The 14825-nt window shown below is 45.7% G+C and overlaps 1 protein-coding gene across 40 annotated transcripts in view; it reads right to left on the bottom strand.

Moving 5' to 3' along the window:
- Positions 1-490: 490 nt before the first annotated feature.
- Positions 491-14825, bottom strand: part of TCF7L2 (transcription factor 7 like 2) — a 202378-nt gene continuing 188043 nt past the window's right edge. For 17 of the 40 annotated variants that reach the window (XM_024985742.2, XM_024985745.2, XM_024985744.2 and 14 more), the window contains 4 exons: positions 10162-10210; positions 9518-9568; positions 8170-8242; positions 491-2656 (listed from right to left, as the gene is read on the bottom strand). In XM_024985742.2, coding sequence (XP_024841510.1) covers positions 2233-2656; positions 8170-8242; positions 9518-9568; positions 10162-10210 — 597 coding nt within the window. In that variant the 3' untranslated portion in view covers positions 491-2232. 40 annotated transcript variants of the gene reach the window in all.

Below are 14825 nucleotides of genomic sequence, written 5' to 3'. Positions count from 1 at the left end.
GTTTTGCCATATATCAACATGAATCCGCCACAGGTATACATGTGTTCCCCATCCTGAACCCTCCTCCCTGAATGTGATTCTTACAAAGAAATAAGGACACTTTCACATCAATGATCCTTAAATGATAATGATGTGCTTTCTTAAATTCCCTCCTGGTGAACTAAGTTTCATTAATAAGAATTAAATCATTTCTGCTTGATACTCAGAGGGCCAACTCAGATGTATCAGAGTGACAGTCGTATAGCCCTAAGAGTGACTTTTGCTTTCAGAAATGAACTAACCAGGTACACAAACTATGCCAAACAGGCATTAAGAATGAGACGGGAAAATAAAGAGAGTTCAGGGACCCTTTCTGGTATCCACGTCACCACCCATCACCCACACCAACCACAGGGTCTCAAGTTCCACCTTGGGAACACATTTCTCTTGCTGAAGGCAGATCTAGTTTCCCCAGAGATAAAACCCAAATTATAGAAACAAGTGACCAGCCTTTATCTGCACATACTAAGTTGCTTTTATTAATCCAGAATGGCATGCTACAGATACTGTACAGCATGAACATTTATTCATTACAAAAATGGCTTCCAAACCATTAAAAATGAAATTGGAATAAGAGCATAAAACGGAACAGTAACATCACAATTGTTAGGAAACATTCAAAGTATTCACAAAAAAATGTTATAGTTAGCATTTTAATAAACCAGAGAAAAACCGGAGACAGTTTTACAATCGCTTCATGTCAACTACAATGGCACTGAATGAACAGGTTTTAGCTTTATACAGCATTTTGTAACATCAACATGCCTAGGTTTTTTTTTTTATTTTTAAAGTGTGCTACCTACTTGTATGTCATACAGGTACATAAAAGCGGCAGCTGGTTTTTCCTTTAAGAGTAATCTAATATACAGAATTTTTGGCCCTTAAGGGTTTATACCTCTTCATTTAAAATGCTTTCTGGACAATCTGCTACCAAACACGTCTTGTTATAGGTGACATTAAAACTACATACAAATCTACCTATGTAACATCACAGCAAAACATGATGAACGAAAATTACAGCATCAAAAAGAGGGAGAAAGCTAAAGTCACTGAGAATTTTGGCACATAAAAAGTTTTGCACACGGTCAGTCCATGTCCTCAGGGTGCAGGGTGCTCGCCTGTGAGTTCACAGGGGAAACGGGACAATTCCCACTGCTGCTGGTACAGCGTTCTAAGATTCCCTCACTAATGTTCAAGTCTTGTTTTACATAATGGCTTTTAAAGCAACTTTCGTTAATGCTACTGATCCTTTAATGCAACTATTAATGTCCATTTGGCGGTATCTGGGTTTCATACGGCAAAAAAAAAAAAAAAAAGTCCAAAAGGGAAACAAAAAATATATATATACACATTTTATATATAAACTTAAAAACCTTGTACAAATGAGTTGTTATATATAAGATGCTTATGCTAAGGGGAAAAAAACTTTATACAGTTTCAAGAAAAAGGAAAACATATTTTAAAAGGGACAACGTACAGGTTCGACGAGCAATCTCTAAAGCAATAAATACTACTGGTCCAACAGCAATGTGATTCCATTAATTGTTGAATAGCAACCCCCTCCCCCCAAAAGAACAACACCATGGAACAAGGTATATTAACACATTTTAACCCTTTGTTTCTGTACATTTAAACAATAACAAGTAACATCACAATAAAAGTTGTTTCACACAGAAAAAAAAAAAAAAAAAAGTAAATGGCACTGCATTCCTTGTGCCCTTATGGTTTAAAAACCAGATGTAAAATGATTGGTTCGCAAGCTCGTATTTAATACAAATAATACAGAACCAACTCCTTTTGGAGGGCTGCTTCAAAATTGCTTCTTTTTTTTTTTCTTTTTGTTTTTTAATCAGTCTTTTAAAACTAAGCTATCCGAACTACATAACAGTTATGTATATATATATATATTTTAAACGCTACAAAGACTTTAAACAGCTGTTGATAAAAATTTTGGTAGAATCATGAGGTTCTTCTCTCATCTACATATTTAAAAGGAGAAATTGAAATAAGAATGGGTCAAATATTGACCAATGAACTCGATAAACATTAACTAATGTAGCCACGTGGCACAAACGGAAGAGGACAACACGAAAACCGGGCAGGAGGGTGGGGGCGGGGCGGGGCGGAACCGAAAATAAAGAAAAAGCAAGAGGAAAACACTCCACAAAGCACCCGGGGCTGAGGAGGGTAAAGCTATTCTAAAGACTTGGTGACGAGGGACAGTGGCTGGGGCTGGGTCCCGGCCAGAGCGCCGTGGGAATGTAAGGAAGATGTCGACGGCTGTGCCAGAGATGCGGGGGGGATGGCAGGCGGCTGCAGAGCGGCGGGAGGCAGGTCCAGGGCCCCGTTGGCACAGAGGGCGGGGGCCTTGCCGTGGGCGGCCTCGGCAAGCAGGAGGGCGGGCGGCGGAGGCATCATGGACAGGTGGGCCAGGGGGTCGGGCTTCAGGGACAGCGAGAGAGGCTGGGTCTGCTCAGTCTGTGACTTGGCGTCCTGGGGGGGGGAGCCTAGCAGGTTGGGGGAGGAAGGAGGCGAGTCTAGTAAGCTTCCATCTGAAGAGGGTGGACTGAGGCAGCTGCCTTCACCTTGTATGTAGCGAACGCACTTTTTTTTTCTCCTAGAAACAGGGGAGGGAGGGGAGAGAGTTATCTGTGAATAAAGGGCAAAGATGCCAAGGGAGAGAGTTATCTACTGCTCAGAGCCAAGAGGACCGCCACCTAACGGTGCCCCCCGGGGAGACATCGCCCAGCGGCCAGGGGACGTTTAGCGCCACGCTGGGGTGCCCGGCTCACTGAGCTATATGCCCGCTCTGGCAAATGAAGTGTCAGACCGCACAGCTCCCTACCTACCTGCTTCCCCTGCCCCGCTAAACACCCGCCTTCCCACTGACCAAATACAAGCGAGCAGGCTCAAGGGCGCCACCTGTGGGCCGTGACAGACAGCGGCTGCGTCCACGCTGAGAGGCGCTCAAGAGCTTGTTCGTTTCTCTTTTTTGGCTTAGACATCCCTTCATTTCCCGTGGTAACCATTCCCCTCCATTTCCACCACTACTGCCCCCACCCCTCGATGGGTGTGTGTGTGTGTGTGTACATGTGTGTAAGAGACAGACAGAGCTCCCTCCCCAGGCGCCTCATATCCATCTGAAACTCAAAATGCTGACTGTTGAGCCCACAGAGCTTAAAGGCAGCGCGAGCAAGAGGCTGAAAAGGTTTTATCCCACCACCTCCACCATCACCACCACCAACCACCACCACCACCACCACCACCAGAGGCTGCTGGCGCCCAGAGAACTTTTTGGGCTTGTCTGTTAAGAACCACACCAAATCAAGAGAGGTCAGAATCAGTTGTGAAGGGGGGCGTGGACAGGGGGGGAGAGGGAAACGAAAAGAAAACCAAATAAACTAAAAAACAAAACAAAAATAACAAAAAAATAAAACCACCAAAAACAGGTAGAAGAGGATAAACAAAGGTGGGGGAGGGGGAAGAATAAGAAAAACAGAAAATGATCCAAAGGAACAAGAATAACTGGTTGTATGGCCTGCAGGTTGTGGATTAAATTATGATTCAAACTTTTTTTTTTTTTTTTAAGATTTGGGGTCTTCCCCTCCCCCACCCCATAGTGAGAAGGCTAGAAGGAGAGATGGTGAGAATGGGGATGGAGGGGCAACTCGCCCTGGTCCGTATGCCAGGGCCAATGAGTAAGGGTTCAGCCCGTCACAAGGAAGTGACAACCAAGAAGACGTGCCAGGGAGTCGCAGCATGGACTTTCTTGAATCGGGGGTGGGGGTGGGGGGGTTATCAGGAGTAGTGTTTAAACCAGAAAGACTAATTTTGCCCTGCGCCAAAACCAGAGTCTCCCCTCTCCATTTCCTGTTTACATAAGAAATAGGATTGATAATTTCAGAGCCTCTTGTGCTTATCCACCTGAGGTGGGCGAAGTCAGTTCAAGACACTGAGTGTGTGACCTCACAGCTTCCCCCTAGTATTCATCCCAGTTTGATGGGATCGTATGTGGTAGGACAGGTGATCCTGGCAATCAACCCCACTCATGCTATTAAAAATAATGCAGATACAGGGGATGTGCTGACCTAAGAATACAGTCCGAACCGCGGCCGATAACACTGTCTAAAAACAAGTGTGTGAGTACCGGCTGGCTTCCGGTCATGGGAAAGCAACCAAGATGCTGCCCAGTTGAAGGCCACCACTGTCAGATGTCAGTGACCTTTGAAAGGAAGTGAGTGCACTGAGTCCCTCCTTGGGTTTGTGCCCCAGAGCTGCCTGATGATGCCCCTCAGTGCGTGGGGTGTGGACTCAGCAAGATGGCAGGAGGGAGGGGAGGCGGGGGGCGAAAGGGCACATGCTCAGTCCTTCCTGCCTCCCAGAGGCCGAGACCCATTGGGCCAGTGGCTTCAGGGCCTCTCCATCCCTGCTCTGGGTCAGAAGGAAAGTGAGGACAGTCTGCCTTCACCTTCCAGTTGCCAAGGTTCCTTTTCCTCCTCCAGGATAGACTGAAATGGACTGTGGGTTCTGTTCCCATCCCAGAAACCCAAGATAAAGTAATTAAGCCTCTTAAGAGTTTTAAACCACCTTAGCCTGCAGATCAAAACATGCTCAAAAAACTAAGATGTCCATGCATTTTAAAAATGGGAGAAGAAAGGGAGGGGCATAAGCAAAAGTGAGAAAGCAACGGGGACAAATGAGAGAGAGGGGCAAGAGGAAAGGGACAAAGAAAGAACAGGGGGAAAAAAATAACAGGAAACAAGGGAATGACATCCAGCAGCGTTCCATGCTATATTAGGGCAGAGTGAAAAGATGGGAAAAGCAACTTGGTGGGCTCAAAACAGAATCTTGTTAAAATGTCCTCAAATGTCAAGTAAAATTAGAAACCCTGTGCAGGGAGCGAGGAGCCCTGATTAGCTGGGAACATTTCTGGTGCTCCCCTCCCCCGTTCTGCCCTCCTCATGGTTTGAAGCTTCCATGTCCTGGGGATTAGTGGGGGGCATTTGAACACAAGACACGTGGACTATGAATGACACGGTGACCGCTCCTTCTAAGAGGTGGCAGAGCAGATGGCAGTTGGAACCCACACATTTCGGACAGGCCAGAAAATGCCTTGTTTTGCAAATCCTTTTATTATTTTTTAAAAACACATCTTGTATTACCAATTTAGCATCAAGCCAGAGATCCTAGCAAAGTCAAGAGAAAAAGTGGAGGAAAAAAGGGACAAGACCCATTCTCTTATCCTCCTCCACCTAGGCTCCACCTCTCATCAAGGTGTGGCCCCTGAAAAATCGGTTTTTAGCTTCTTATGGATTCATTCTGAAAGGAAAGTAAGAGTTCTTCCTGATCCTATTTTGGAATCACACCCTTAAAGGAGCAGATAATGTATTGCTAAAGCTTTTAGAGTGGAAAACAAGCACCCCAATGAAGGAAAAATGGCCCTGGGGAAGGTCTAAGGGTGCTGAGGCAGAAAAGAGGCAAGATGGCGCTGGGGCGGGGTGGCTCAGCGCCTGAGCAGCCACGCTGCACACGGACGGCTGCCCCCGAGCTGCACTGTAGAAAACCATGTTTATGAAGCAGCTCCGAAGCCTTGGGGTCGTTTGTTTTGCTTTGTTAAAAACGTCACGAAAACTCTTGTTTCTGAGGAGGATTCCACACTCAGGGTTTAAATGAGGTTGGAGCTAGGTCTGAGAAGGGACAATCTAGTTAGTAAATGTTGGACATGATAACTTTCAGCCCCCAAAAGTGCCAGGTCTAACTCGCAGTTAACTGCTTCCAAAGCAGTAAGAGGGATTCATACACCACCACTCACGCCCTACAAATAAAATACACAAACCAGGCCACAAACCACATTGCGAGGGGCGCACAACAGTGTCAGCCGCACCTTTCTACAGAGCGTGAGGAGCACCCACTTAGGAGCGTGCCCTGGGATAAGCTAACCTCTCGCCATGGCAGAGTGGTGATTCAGCAGCTAGTCGTCTTTCTACTCAGCACAAATAAAGGTCTGATACAAATTCACTGCCTATAAAGGGTCATCAGAGGTTCCATCTTCTAGGCCAGCCCTAGGGAAATCTCTGACACCCTCCACCAGCTGCACCATGAAAACTCTTTTCTGTTGCACAGACAAGATCCCAGGACTGAGTGGCAAAACTATTTGTCACCTCCAGGGACACTGTTGTCTCACAGAACGGGTGGGGGTTCCCTCTCCTGCTGGATGAGCACCCAAGGCCCCCCGTCCTCACTCAATGGGCAGAGGGTTGCCTGTGGAGGGAGGTCTCTCTCAAGAAAGGCTCTTGGGCCCCAGCTCCCCTCAACGTCTGGTCAACACGAGGTGCTTCTCTCGTAAGGCGTTGGGGGAGGGGGAGAGAGGCGCAGGAGACTGGTGGGCATGCATGTGATGGAATGGACATGGGAGCTAGCGTCTAAACATGGAACACACGGCAAGGGCATGGAGGAAGGGGACACGTGACAGGGGAGGCACTACAGACAGGGGGCGTGTTTGGGTGTTGAGATACCTACCATCATAATATTCCAAATTCAAAGACTGCTTGTATCAGAACAAAGAAACAACAAATTTAACCAAAGGTGGTCATTAAAGGAAAGGAAATGAGACAGGAACTAGCTGGTATCCCTCCACCAAGAAGGAAGTACCTATACCTTCCCTGAAATTACAGGTTGGATGGAACCTGCAGGTGGAACACAGGCGTTTAATTTGGACTCTGCTGATTCCCTTTGGAACCAGAGCTCTGTCTCTCTAAATATATGTATAGATACATAAACATATTTCTTTTTCTCCATCGTGCAGGCCAGTGGCGCTGCAGTGCATGACCTCTGCTTGTGGCCCTGTAGCTGGTGCATGCCGTTGAATGCCACGCTTCTTTTCAGCACTGTAAAACAATGTCAGCTAACCAAGCTCCTCTGTCCAGAGATGTAGTTTTAAAACAGAAAATAAACAAAAACACAAAACAAAACTAAAAGAAGCCTTCCCCCAGAGCCCTTCTCCAAGTGTCTAGTCTCCAAGTACACGGGAATGCTATCACTGCCAATCTGAGCTCCTTCAAACCTCGGGACACGGTGGGTCTCCCTCTGTCCTGCAGACATGCCACAGAAGCACTGACAGGGCCAGGCCAGATCCAGGATGCCGGCTTTCAGAGCAAAAGGGTAAGTGCCCGTCCTGGTCTGTGAGGTCTGTGGTCTAGGTCCTACCACCAGGGATATGTTATTTATAAGAGCAGGGGAAAGAGAGAAAGAGAAAAGTAGAGGACACAGCATAAAATTAGCAAGGAAATTTTGAAGAATGAGGATCATTAGTCATTGATGCCAGCGGGGAAGTAGATGGGAATGAGGTCAAAATACATTGACGCACTAAGGTACCAGAAGGACAGAATGCTTTGATTTTTCCCAAAGGCCTTGCAGTAGGGGATATACCTGCATGGTTTGCACCATAAAGTCTGTCGGTCAAGCCCGAACAGTGCCCGACACTTCTTTGGAGTATTTGCATCTGTTAGCATAAGGTAAACACAAAAAAACACAACACAATGGTGGGTCGTGCTCAGTTGGATGTAAAATCTCGGCTACAGCTGACTCGTCTTCACTATCACCTTGGCTCTCTGTGCCTGTCTTCCCTCACCAAGGACATGAAGGGAAAGGACTTCTAAGCGCCAAAAGAAAAAATAATAAAATAAAATGATAAAACACAAAAAGAAAAAACAACAACCAGAAACCAAAAAACAACCAGGAAAAAATAAAAAAACAAAAACAGAGAGAGAAGAGGAGGGGGAGAAGGTGACGTCGTTTGTTTCTACCTAGGCCAGGCTCACGATGGATGTCACCGAGCCCCCGTCCCGGGCGGTCGGGAAGAGGGGGCTGGCAGGCAACATTCCCTGGGAGGGGGCTCGCTGGGGTTTGCTGTCGCTGACCCGAGGAGGCACAAATGATGCTGTTTTACAGTGGCATTGTGGCTAGCAGCAGCGAGGAGGACAAGCACGTCCCTCACAGAGCAGTGTCCCGCGCCCTCCTGTCTCCTAAGATCCACACACAGAGCCACAAAGCAACAGGCCGGAGGAGGGGGAAAGGACCGAATAGACCAGCTGCAAACCAGCACAGCGAATCTGGGAAATCTATACACACCTGCAAGGGCCGCACCAGTTATTCTGTTGATCAAGGCCAAAGCGCGCTCGGCATTTCTTAGGAGCGCTCAGGTCTGAATGAGTTCAAGAGAGAAGCGAGCAGAGGAGAAGGACGTGGGAGAGAGGGAGAGGGAGAGAAGAGAAAAGAGAGAGAGAGGGAGGGAGAGAGAGGGAAGGGGGGAAGAGAAAGATACAAATAAGAAAAAAATAAAAATAAAAAAGGGAATAAATCAATGACCTGGTTACTAATTACAAAATATTGACTTTTGATTTTTAACTTTCTTTAATTAAAAAACAAAAAAGGTAAAAAAAAAATCACATTCTTATTCAACTCGTGAAATTAGCTGTTGCAAATAAAGCTGCAGTATCCCTTCTTTGAGGACTGTCTCTCCGATTCGTTTGAACTGATAAAGGGATGTTAGCTCCTCAAGAACTAGCTTTTAAATAATGTTTTTCTTCTTTTGGTTCTGCTTTTTCTTTTTTTTTTCCTCTCAATTTATTTTTCTTAAAGAAGAAAATAAAGCAAAGGAGGGAATTAAGTTTGTCACATGCTCTTTTCTTCTCAGAGTACAACAGTTTAAAAAGGAAAAAAACAAAAAACAAAAAACTACAAATAAAACCAGAACAAAACAAAACGAAACAGAAAGAAAGAAAGAAAAGGGGTTGTGGTACTGGGATATTGCAGCTTTTGGAATGTTCATCTTTTCTTTAAATCTATTTTCATTAATATTAAGAGAGGAACAGATAAAGGTCAATAGGCTGTGTGAATGAGCTGTTAGGAGTTAGTTAGAAGCTCACAGCGGCATTTAAGCAGGTACAATCAGTGAAATGCTAGTGGATTTGCAAGTTATGAGCAGAAAAGTGAAAGAAGAAAAAAAATGAAAATAAAAAAAAAAAGCAAAGGAAAAAAATAATCATACTGCGGATGCATGCTTGCGTGAGAAAACTTAGTGGGAGCGATGAAAAAATGCCATTAGATTAAGGAGGTTTATTACTGAATTCCTTCCATTTTGTTGTTGTTGGTTTTTTTTTTTTTAAACCAGTCTCTTTGAAAGAAATACTGCATATTCAATTTGCACAGTTAGTTCAACTCTAAATCACTGTCATCATGGCTTAAACAACTGTTACGGGAAAAATAAATAAACAAAGCAGAAGTTAAATTAAATTCAAAAAAAAAAAACAACAAAAGCAAAAAAAAAAATCTACTGAAACATACAAAATCATGTAGATGGTCATTTTAAAGAATGTTCAAAGGTCATACGTGTTTTCATGTTAATAAAACTATAATGGCAAGAAAAATTAAAAAACAGTTTATCAACTATTTTAATGACTCAAAATGACATTAGCACCTGTAATCGGAGGAAGTGAAAGGCAAGGATTTAGGAAACATTCGCTGTGTTCTGAAAAAAAAGAACAAATTATACAAAGCCTTCACAATGTTTTTGTCGTTGTTTGTAAAAGCCTGGCCTTCTCGAAGGGCCCTCTGAGATTGCCTATGCAGTATTTCTAATTTCTTCTAGAGAATGACAAACCTCCTTAATTTAAATCGGGTGCAATAGACCACTGTAAAGGCATGCATCAGAACATTCAGGAACAGCCCAGTTAACATCAAACACTCGCACACACCCCCTCTGCTCCCCTAGCCCCCTCCTCATCCTTACTCAGACACATACAAAATAAGCAGACTGTATAAATCCCCGTCTAGGCATGCCTACCGCTCTCCGCTTACAGGCTCTGCAGTTATTTAAAAACACATTCCACTAGACTTACAATGTGCTTTTCATGCAACAATGAATGTTACTAGCTTTAAAAGGGCAGTCATGAAGCAATTAATTAAAATGCATAAACAAAAAGGCTGGCTAAGATGGGTTCCCCCCGCCCCACAACGTCCTGGCCTTGAATTTCTCCTGCCTCCCCCAGATAGAAGCCTGATATAAAAGAGTGGTCCTCAAGAGTACAGCTCCCTTCCTCTATCCTGCTTATTCTAACTTACCATTGGTCTCCCCGGGCTGCTTGTCCCTTTTCCTCTTCTTCTTTTTCCCCTAGATAAACAGATGAAACACAGGGCATTACTTCAGGAAACAGACGGGAGGACGACAACGTCTGGGCTCACCTGGAGAGGCGGCGGCAGGAGGAGGGACACCACCTGCCATCTCCAGCCACACCCACTCCTGAGTGTTTTCCAAAAAACCCCAGTTCCCTTTAGTCCAGGTGCCCTTCGACTGTGCTCCAGCTAGAGGAACGCATGCCTAGCGGAAGAGCTGGTATCAGTGGGGCAGAGGGGAAGACTTCTTTTCCTGTACATCTGTGTCCACCCTCAAACCTGATCCAGAGCATCCATAAAAGGGGGAATGAGGCCTGGATGGGGAAAGATTCAGAGAGGTGTGGAGAGACAGGATTGGAAGTGGCCCAAGAGCCAAGGGACGAATGAGTGATTTTTGAGATGGCCACGAGAACCCCTTGCCCGATGCAAATCTCTTACTAAGGCCAAAAGCTGCTCGCTCGGAATCAAAAAATTAAGACTTAGTAGGGGATTTTCTTAGCACTGTAGCATGGGTCTTGATTTTAAAGTCAGAAAGGGGAAAAAAAAGCGAAATAAACCCAGAAACCATCTGAGCTCCTTTTCAAACTGCTGAGTGGACATCCATAAAGGAGAACATTTGGTCCTCACCATTTTCCACTTATGTAATGACTGTAATACTCCTAGTAATATGGACTTCCCTGTAGCTCAAACAGTAAAGAAACTGCCTGCAATGCAGGAGACCAGGGTTCGATCCCTGGGTTGGGAAGTTCTTCTGGAGAAGGGAATGGCAATCCACTCCAGTATTCTTGCCTGGAGAATTCCATGGACAGAGAGGCCTGGCAGGCTACAGTCCACGGGGTCGCAGAGAATCGGACATGACTGAACGACTAACACACATGTTATACTACTAGTAATGACAGCTACCATTTACTGAGCACATACTATGTGCCAGACATGGCTCTAGTGTGCTATGCCCAGTGACCCATTTATCCTCGCACAATCCTATTTAACAAGCACGATCACCATCAGATTTTACAGATAAAGACGCTGAGATACAGGGGTGCACGCAGTTTCCTGAAATGACATAGCTATCAGATGATGCTGTCGACGGGAACCCAGGTGACCTCAGTTCCACAGCCCTTATCCACTAGACTATGCTGCCTTCATATTTACGGCCTTGTCGTCTGAGGAAGGCTCTTAATGGATTACGGGTCAAGCATTGCATGGAGTCGTTCACATTCCCCACCTGACCCTCCCTGCTATCTTGACGGTCTGCCCACAGATGTGAATGTGCAATGGGATTGGGGATGAATTCTGCAGAGGTAACCACCTCCCCTCCTTATCTGAAACTAGTTTTCCCTCACCCCGATAGCTCTGGTCCCATCCACATGAATTAGCCGCCTGGTCTATATGAAACGTCACAAGCAAAATGTCACGTCTATTTGTTTCAGAATATGCAAACATCCTTTGCCTGGTGGTTGGCTTAGTTTGCGCTTCCCTAGTAGCTCAGCTGGTGAAGAATCTGTCTGCAATGCAGAAGACCCCCCTTCAATTCCTGGGTTGGAAAGATCCGCTGGAAAAAGGACAGGCTACCCACTCCAGTATTCTTGGGCTTCTCTGGTGCTCAGCTGGTAAAGAATCTACCTGTAATGTGGGAGACCTGGGTTTGATCCCTGGGTTGGGAAGATCCCCTGGAGAAGAGAAAGGCTGCTCACTCCAGTATTCTGGCCTGGAGAATTCCATGGACTATATATAGTTCATGGGGTCGCAAACAGCTGGACACGACTGAGTGACTTTCAGAAGTTCTCATGGTGTGTTGACATCAACTCAAGAAGAAACAAGAAAGAAAAGCCATAGGCAGAAAACCTGAGAACCCACATGGCTCTGTGAGGGGGACACCAAGGCAGGGATGCCTCAGAGTCTTAGATCTACATGAGGGCTGAGGGTCAAGAGTCCTAGAGAAAGCCTCTCAAATCTGGGGGCCTGTGGCATCAGGGAAATCTCTCTGGGCCCTCATTGTTTCCACTAGAAACATGTTCCGTTCCTTGGCATACAACTTTAAAGAAGAAGCAAAGAAAGGAGTTTGTGTGTTTTCTCATGAGCCCCAGCTGCCCGCCTTCATGTCTGTGCCTCTCCTACGCCAGGAGCAAAGCGCTACCCAGCCATCCTGAAACAGCAGGAGGAGCTAGCTTCGGTTTATTTAGGAACCTGAAAGAAAACCTCAGCCAGGCACAGAAATGGTTCAGTTCCAGGCAGTGCGGCATCCATGCAGTCAAGGGCTTCCCAGTCATCTCCAATATAGGGCTCACCCATGTTCAATCTCCTGAAATATATTCTGGAAGGCAGGTGACAATTCCTTCACCCCTGGGAAGCCATCCATGTGGGATACAAAACTGAGATGTTCATGACTGAGGCAATGACCGTTCAGACTAAATGCTTCTAGAGGGCAGGGACTGTGTCTTAACTGGAAGAGGATATGAAGGAACGAATCAACATCATGAAGTGAATAGGGAGATGCCTTTCAAGGGAGGCGGCCCCCTTGTTATCTCTTTAAATGTAACAAAAGAAGAAAAGGCCTCAAATATGATGGTGAGAGAGGGAAAAACTCACGATATGCAAATTACTGGGGATTTATCTCGTTGACTCAGTATAGAAGAGCTAGAAAGGAAGTAACTTCTATTACAATGCCACGGGTTAGACATCACTCTCTGACTGAAATCTTTTCTTGTGTGTTCCAGAGTGTGCACCAAGTCCAACCCCCCAAATGTGACTGTTTTACTCAATTCTATTCAGCTAAGGTAGCGTATAAAGGCTTCTATCACCACTGGGCTAGAAAAGCAGGATCGTGCAAGAGGCATAAGGATATTAGTTCAGAAAACTTTTCCCAGAAGAACCTTCAGAACTTGACAACAACACCCAGAGTAATTTATAGAAGCTTCTATGTCAAGTCAGTAAAAAAAAAAAAAAAAAAAGCTAAATAGTTCCCACCACAATTCAATCTCTAAACAGTTTAATTCTTGTTCTAGACCACTTCCTGAGATGAGAGAGGAAGTGAATGAGAGAAGAAGGAAAGAATGAAAGAAGGAACAAATGGAGGGCTATGTGTGTTCAAAGCCACGTGCAATGAGCCTCTGATAAAGGAATCTGACAGTACCCCTTATGAGTGGTAAAGCTCCTATAGCCCCAAATCCAGATATTACCTCTAGACTTGATCTCAAGTCTTTTCAGGGGTTGCCCTATTATACCAAACCTTTTCCCAATGTAAAACCAAGCTAAAATCATTTCAAGTGTCTTGAGAACCTTCTGAAACCTAGAAAACACTTCTTAAGAAGCCTTGGGCAATATCTTGTCTTGAGTCCAGGAAGTCCACGGCAGTATTCTTCTGAAGCTCTCACAAAGCCAGCCCATACCTTTGTGGAGATATCACCCTATAGGACTCCAGGAGGCAGCACACACACAGACCACAGTGTGCATGGCACACCCTAAGGTTGTGCAGTGCACGCCCTGCACAGCTGTACATGAAGGCTCTCGTCTGACCCAAAATGTCTACTGGGGATAGGATACCTAGAGAGTAGCTGAATTCCTCTCTGTGGTACCATTCTAGATTCCTCAAAGAATTGGGTCTGTAGCAGGGAGAAGCTGGAGATGAACTCTAAGAACTTCTGACCCGAAACCAGGAGAGCAGCTGTCCTGAAATGAGATGGCTCTATGTGTGGGGAGCTGCAGGGCCTGCCTGCTGCTGGCAGTCTCCACCTCGAGGTCAGGTGAGGGTGAACAGCAAGCCTGTGGGAGAGCGTTAGCTTTCTTATCCTCTTCCTTTCAGCTCCAGAAGAAAGGCTCCTCCACCGCACACATGCTGAGGTCGAATGGAAAGGTCCCAAACAGCTAAGAGCCTGCGCCTGACCGTCTGTGAGTGACGAGGGCTCTGAGAGGAGCCAGTGTGTCATTGGGAAGTACAAGCACTGACTCCTGTTTCGACTCCCCAGGAGGAATCTGTTCTATTGCTGAGTGAAGTGCGTGGGACCTACGAGGAGACGGGTGGCTGTGGAGATAAAGACACAGGTGTCTCGGTCCTCCCCATCCACGTTACATACACGCGTGTGTGTAAAGGTGTGAGACTAAAGAGTGATGACACTTGGAACAGCAGGGCAGCGGAAGCAGAACACAGTCTTATTCCAGGACCCACACATTCAATGCAGATGTCTTGTGCTTCCTGGTTAAGTTCTGAGAGAGCTCTGATTTAACTCAATCCCCACAATACTGTGTTGACAGTAAGCTCACAAACAGCAGTAACTGAATGGATCTCAACTCACATACACAGAAAGCTTCCCCACCACAGGGGAAGGCCAGAGGAGAGCTAGGTCAGGGAGCACGGATGGTAGAAGAATCATCCATGGCTCAGTACCATCAACAAGAAACAGGAGGAGATGCCTGCTGCCAGCATTAAGACGGGTTCTGTTTGCCCCCAAAGAGTGGATGGTAAAAATCACTTCATGAAACTAAATGCCAGGTAATGAAGTACGAAGCAAAATAAGAGACATTTCATCTATTAGAGAGGAGAATGAGCCCAGAACTTGAGTTCCTGGGCGAAAAACCAGAGTAAGAAAGAATGGTGAGGTGACAGAAGACAGCCA

This window comes from Bos taurus, chromosome 26, assembly GCF_002263795.3.
Source record: "Bos taurus isolate L1 Dominette 01449 registration number 42190680 breed Hereford chromosome 26, ARS-UCD2.0, whole genome shotgun sequence".
Taxonomy (NCBI): Eukaryota; Metazoa; Chordata; class Mammalia; order Artiodactyla; family Bovidae; genus Bos; species Bos taurus.
The sequence above is the reverse complement of the archived record's forward strand: the minus strand, read 5'-3'. Positions and strand labels throughout refer to the sequence as shown.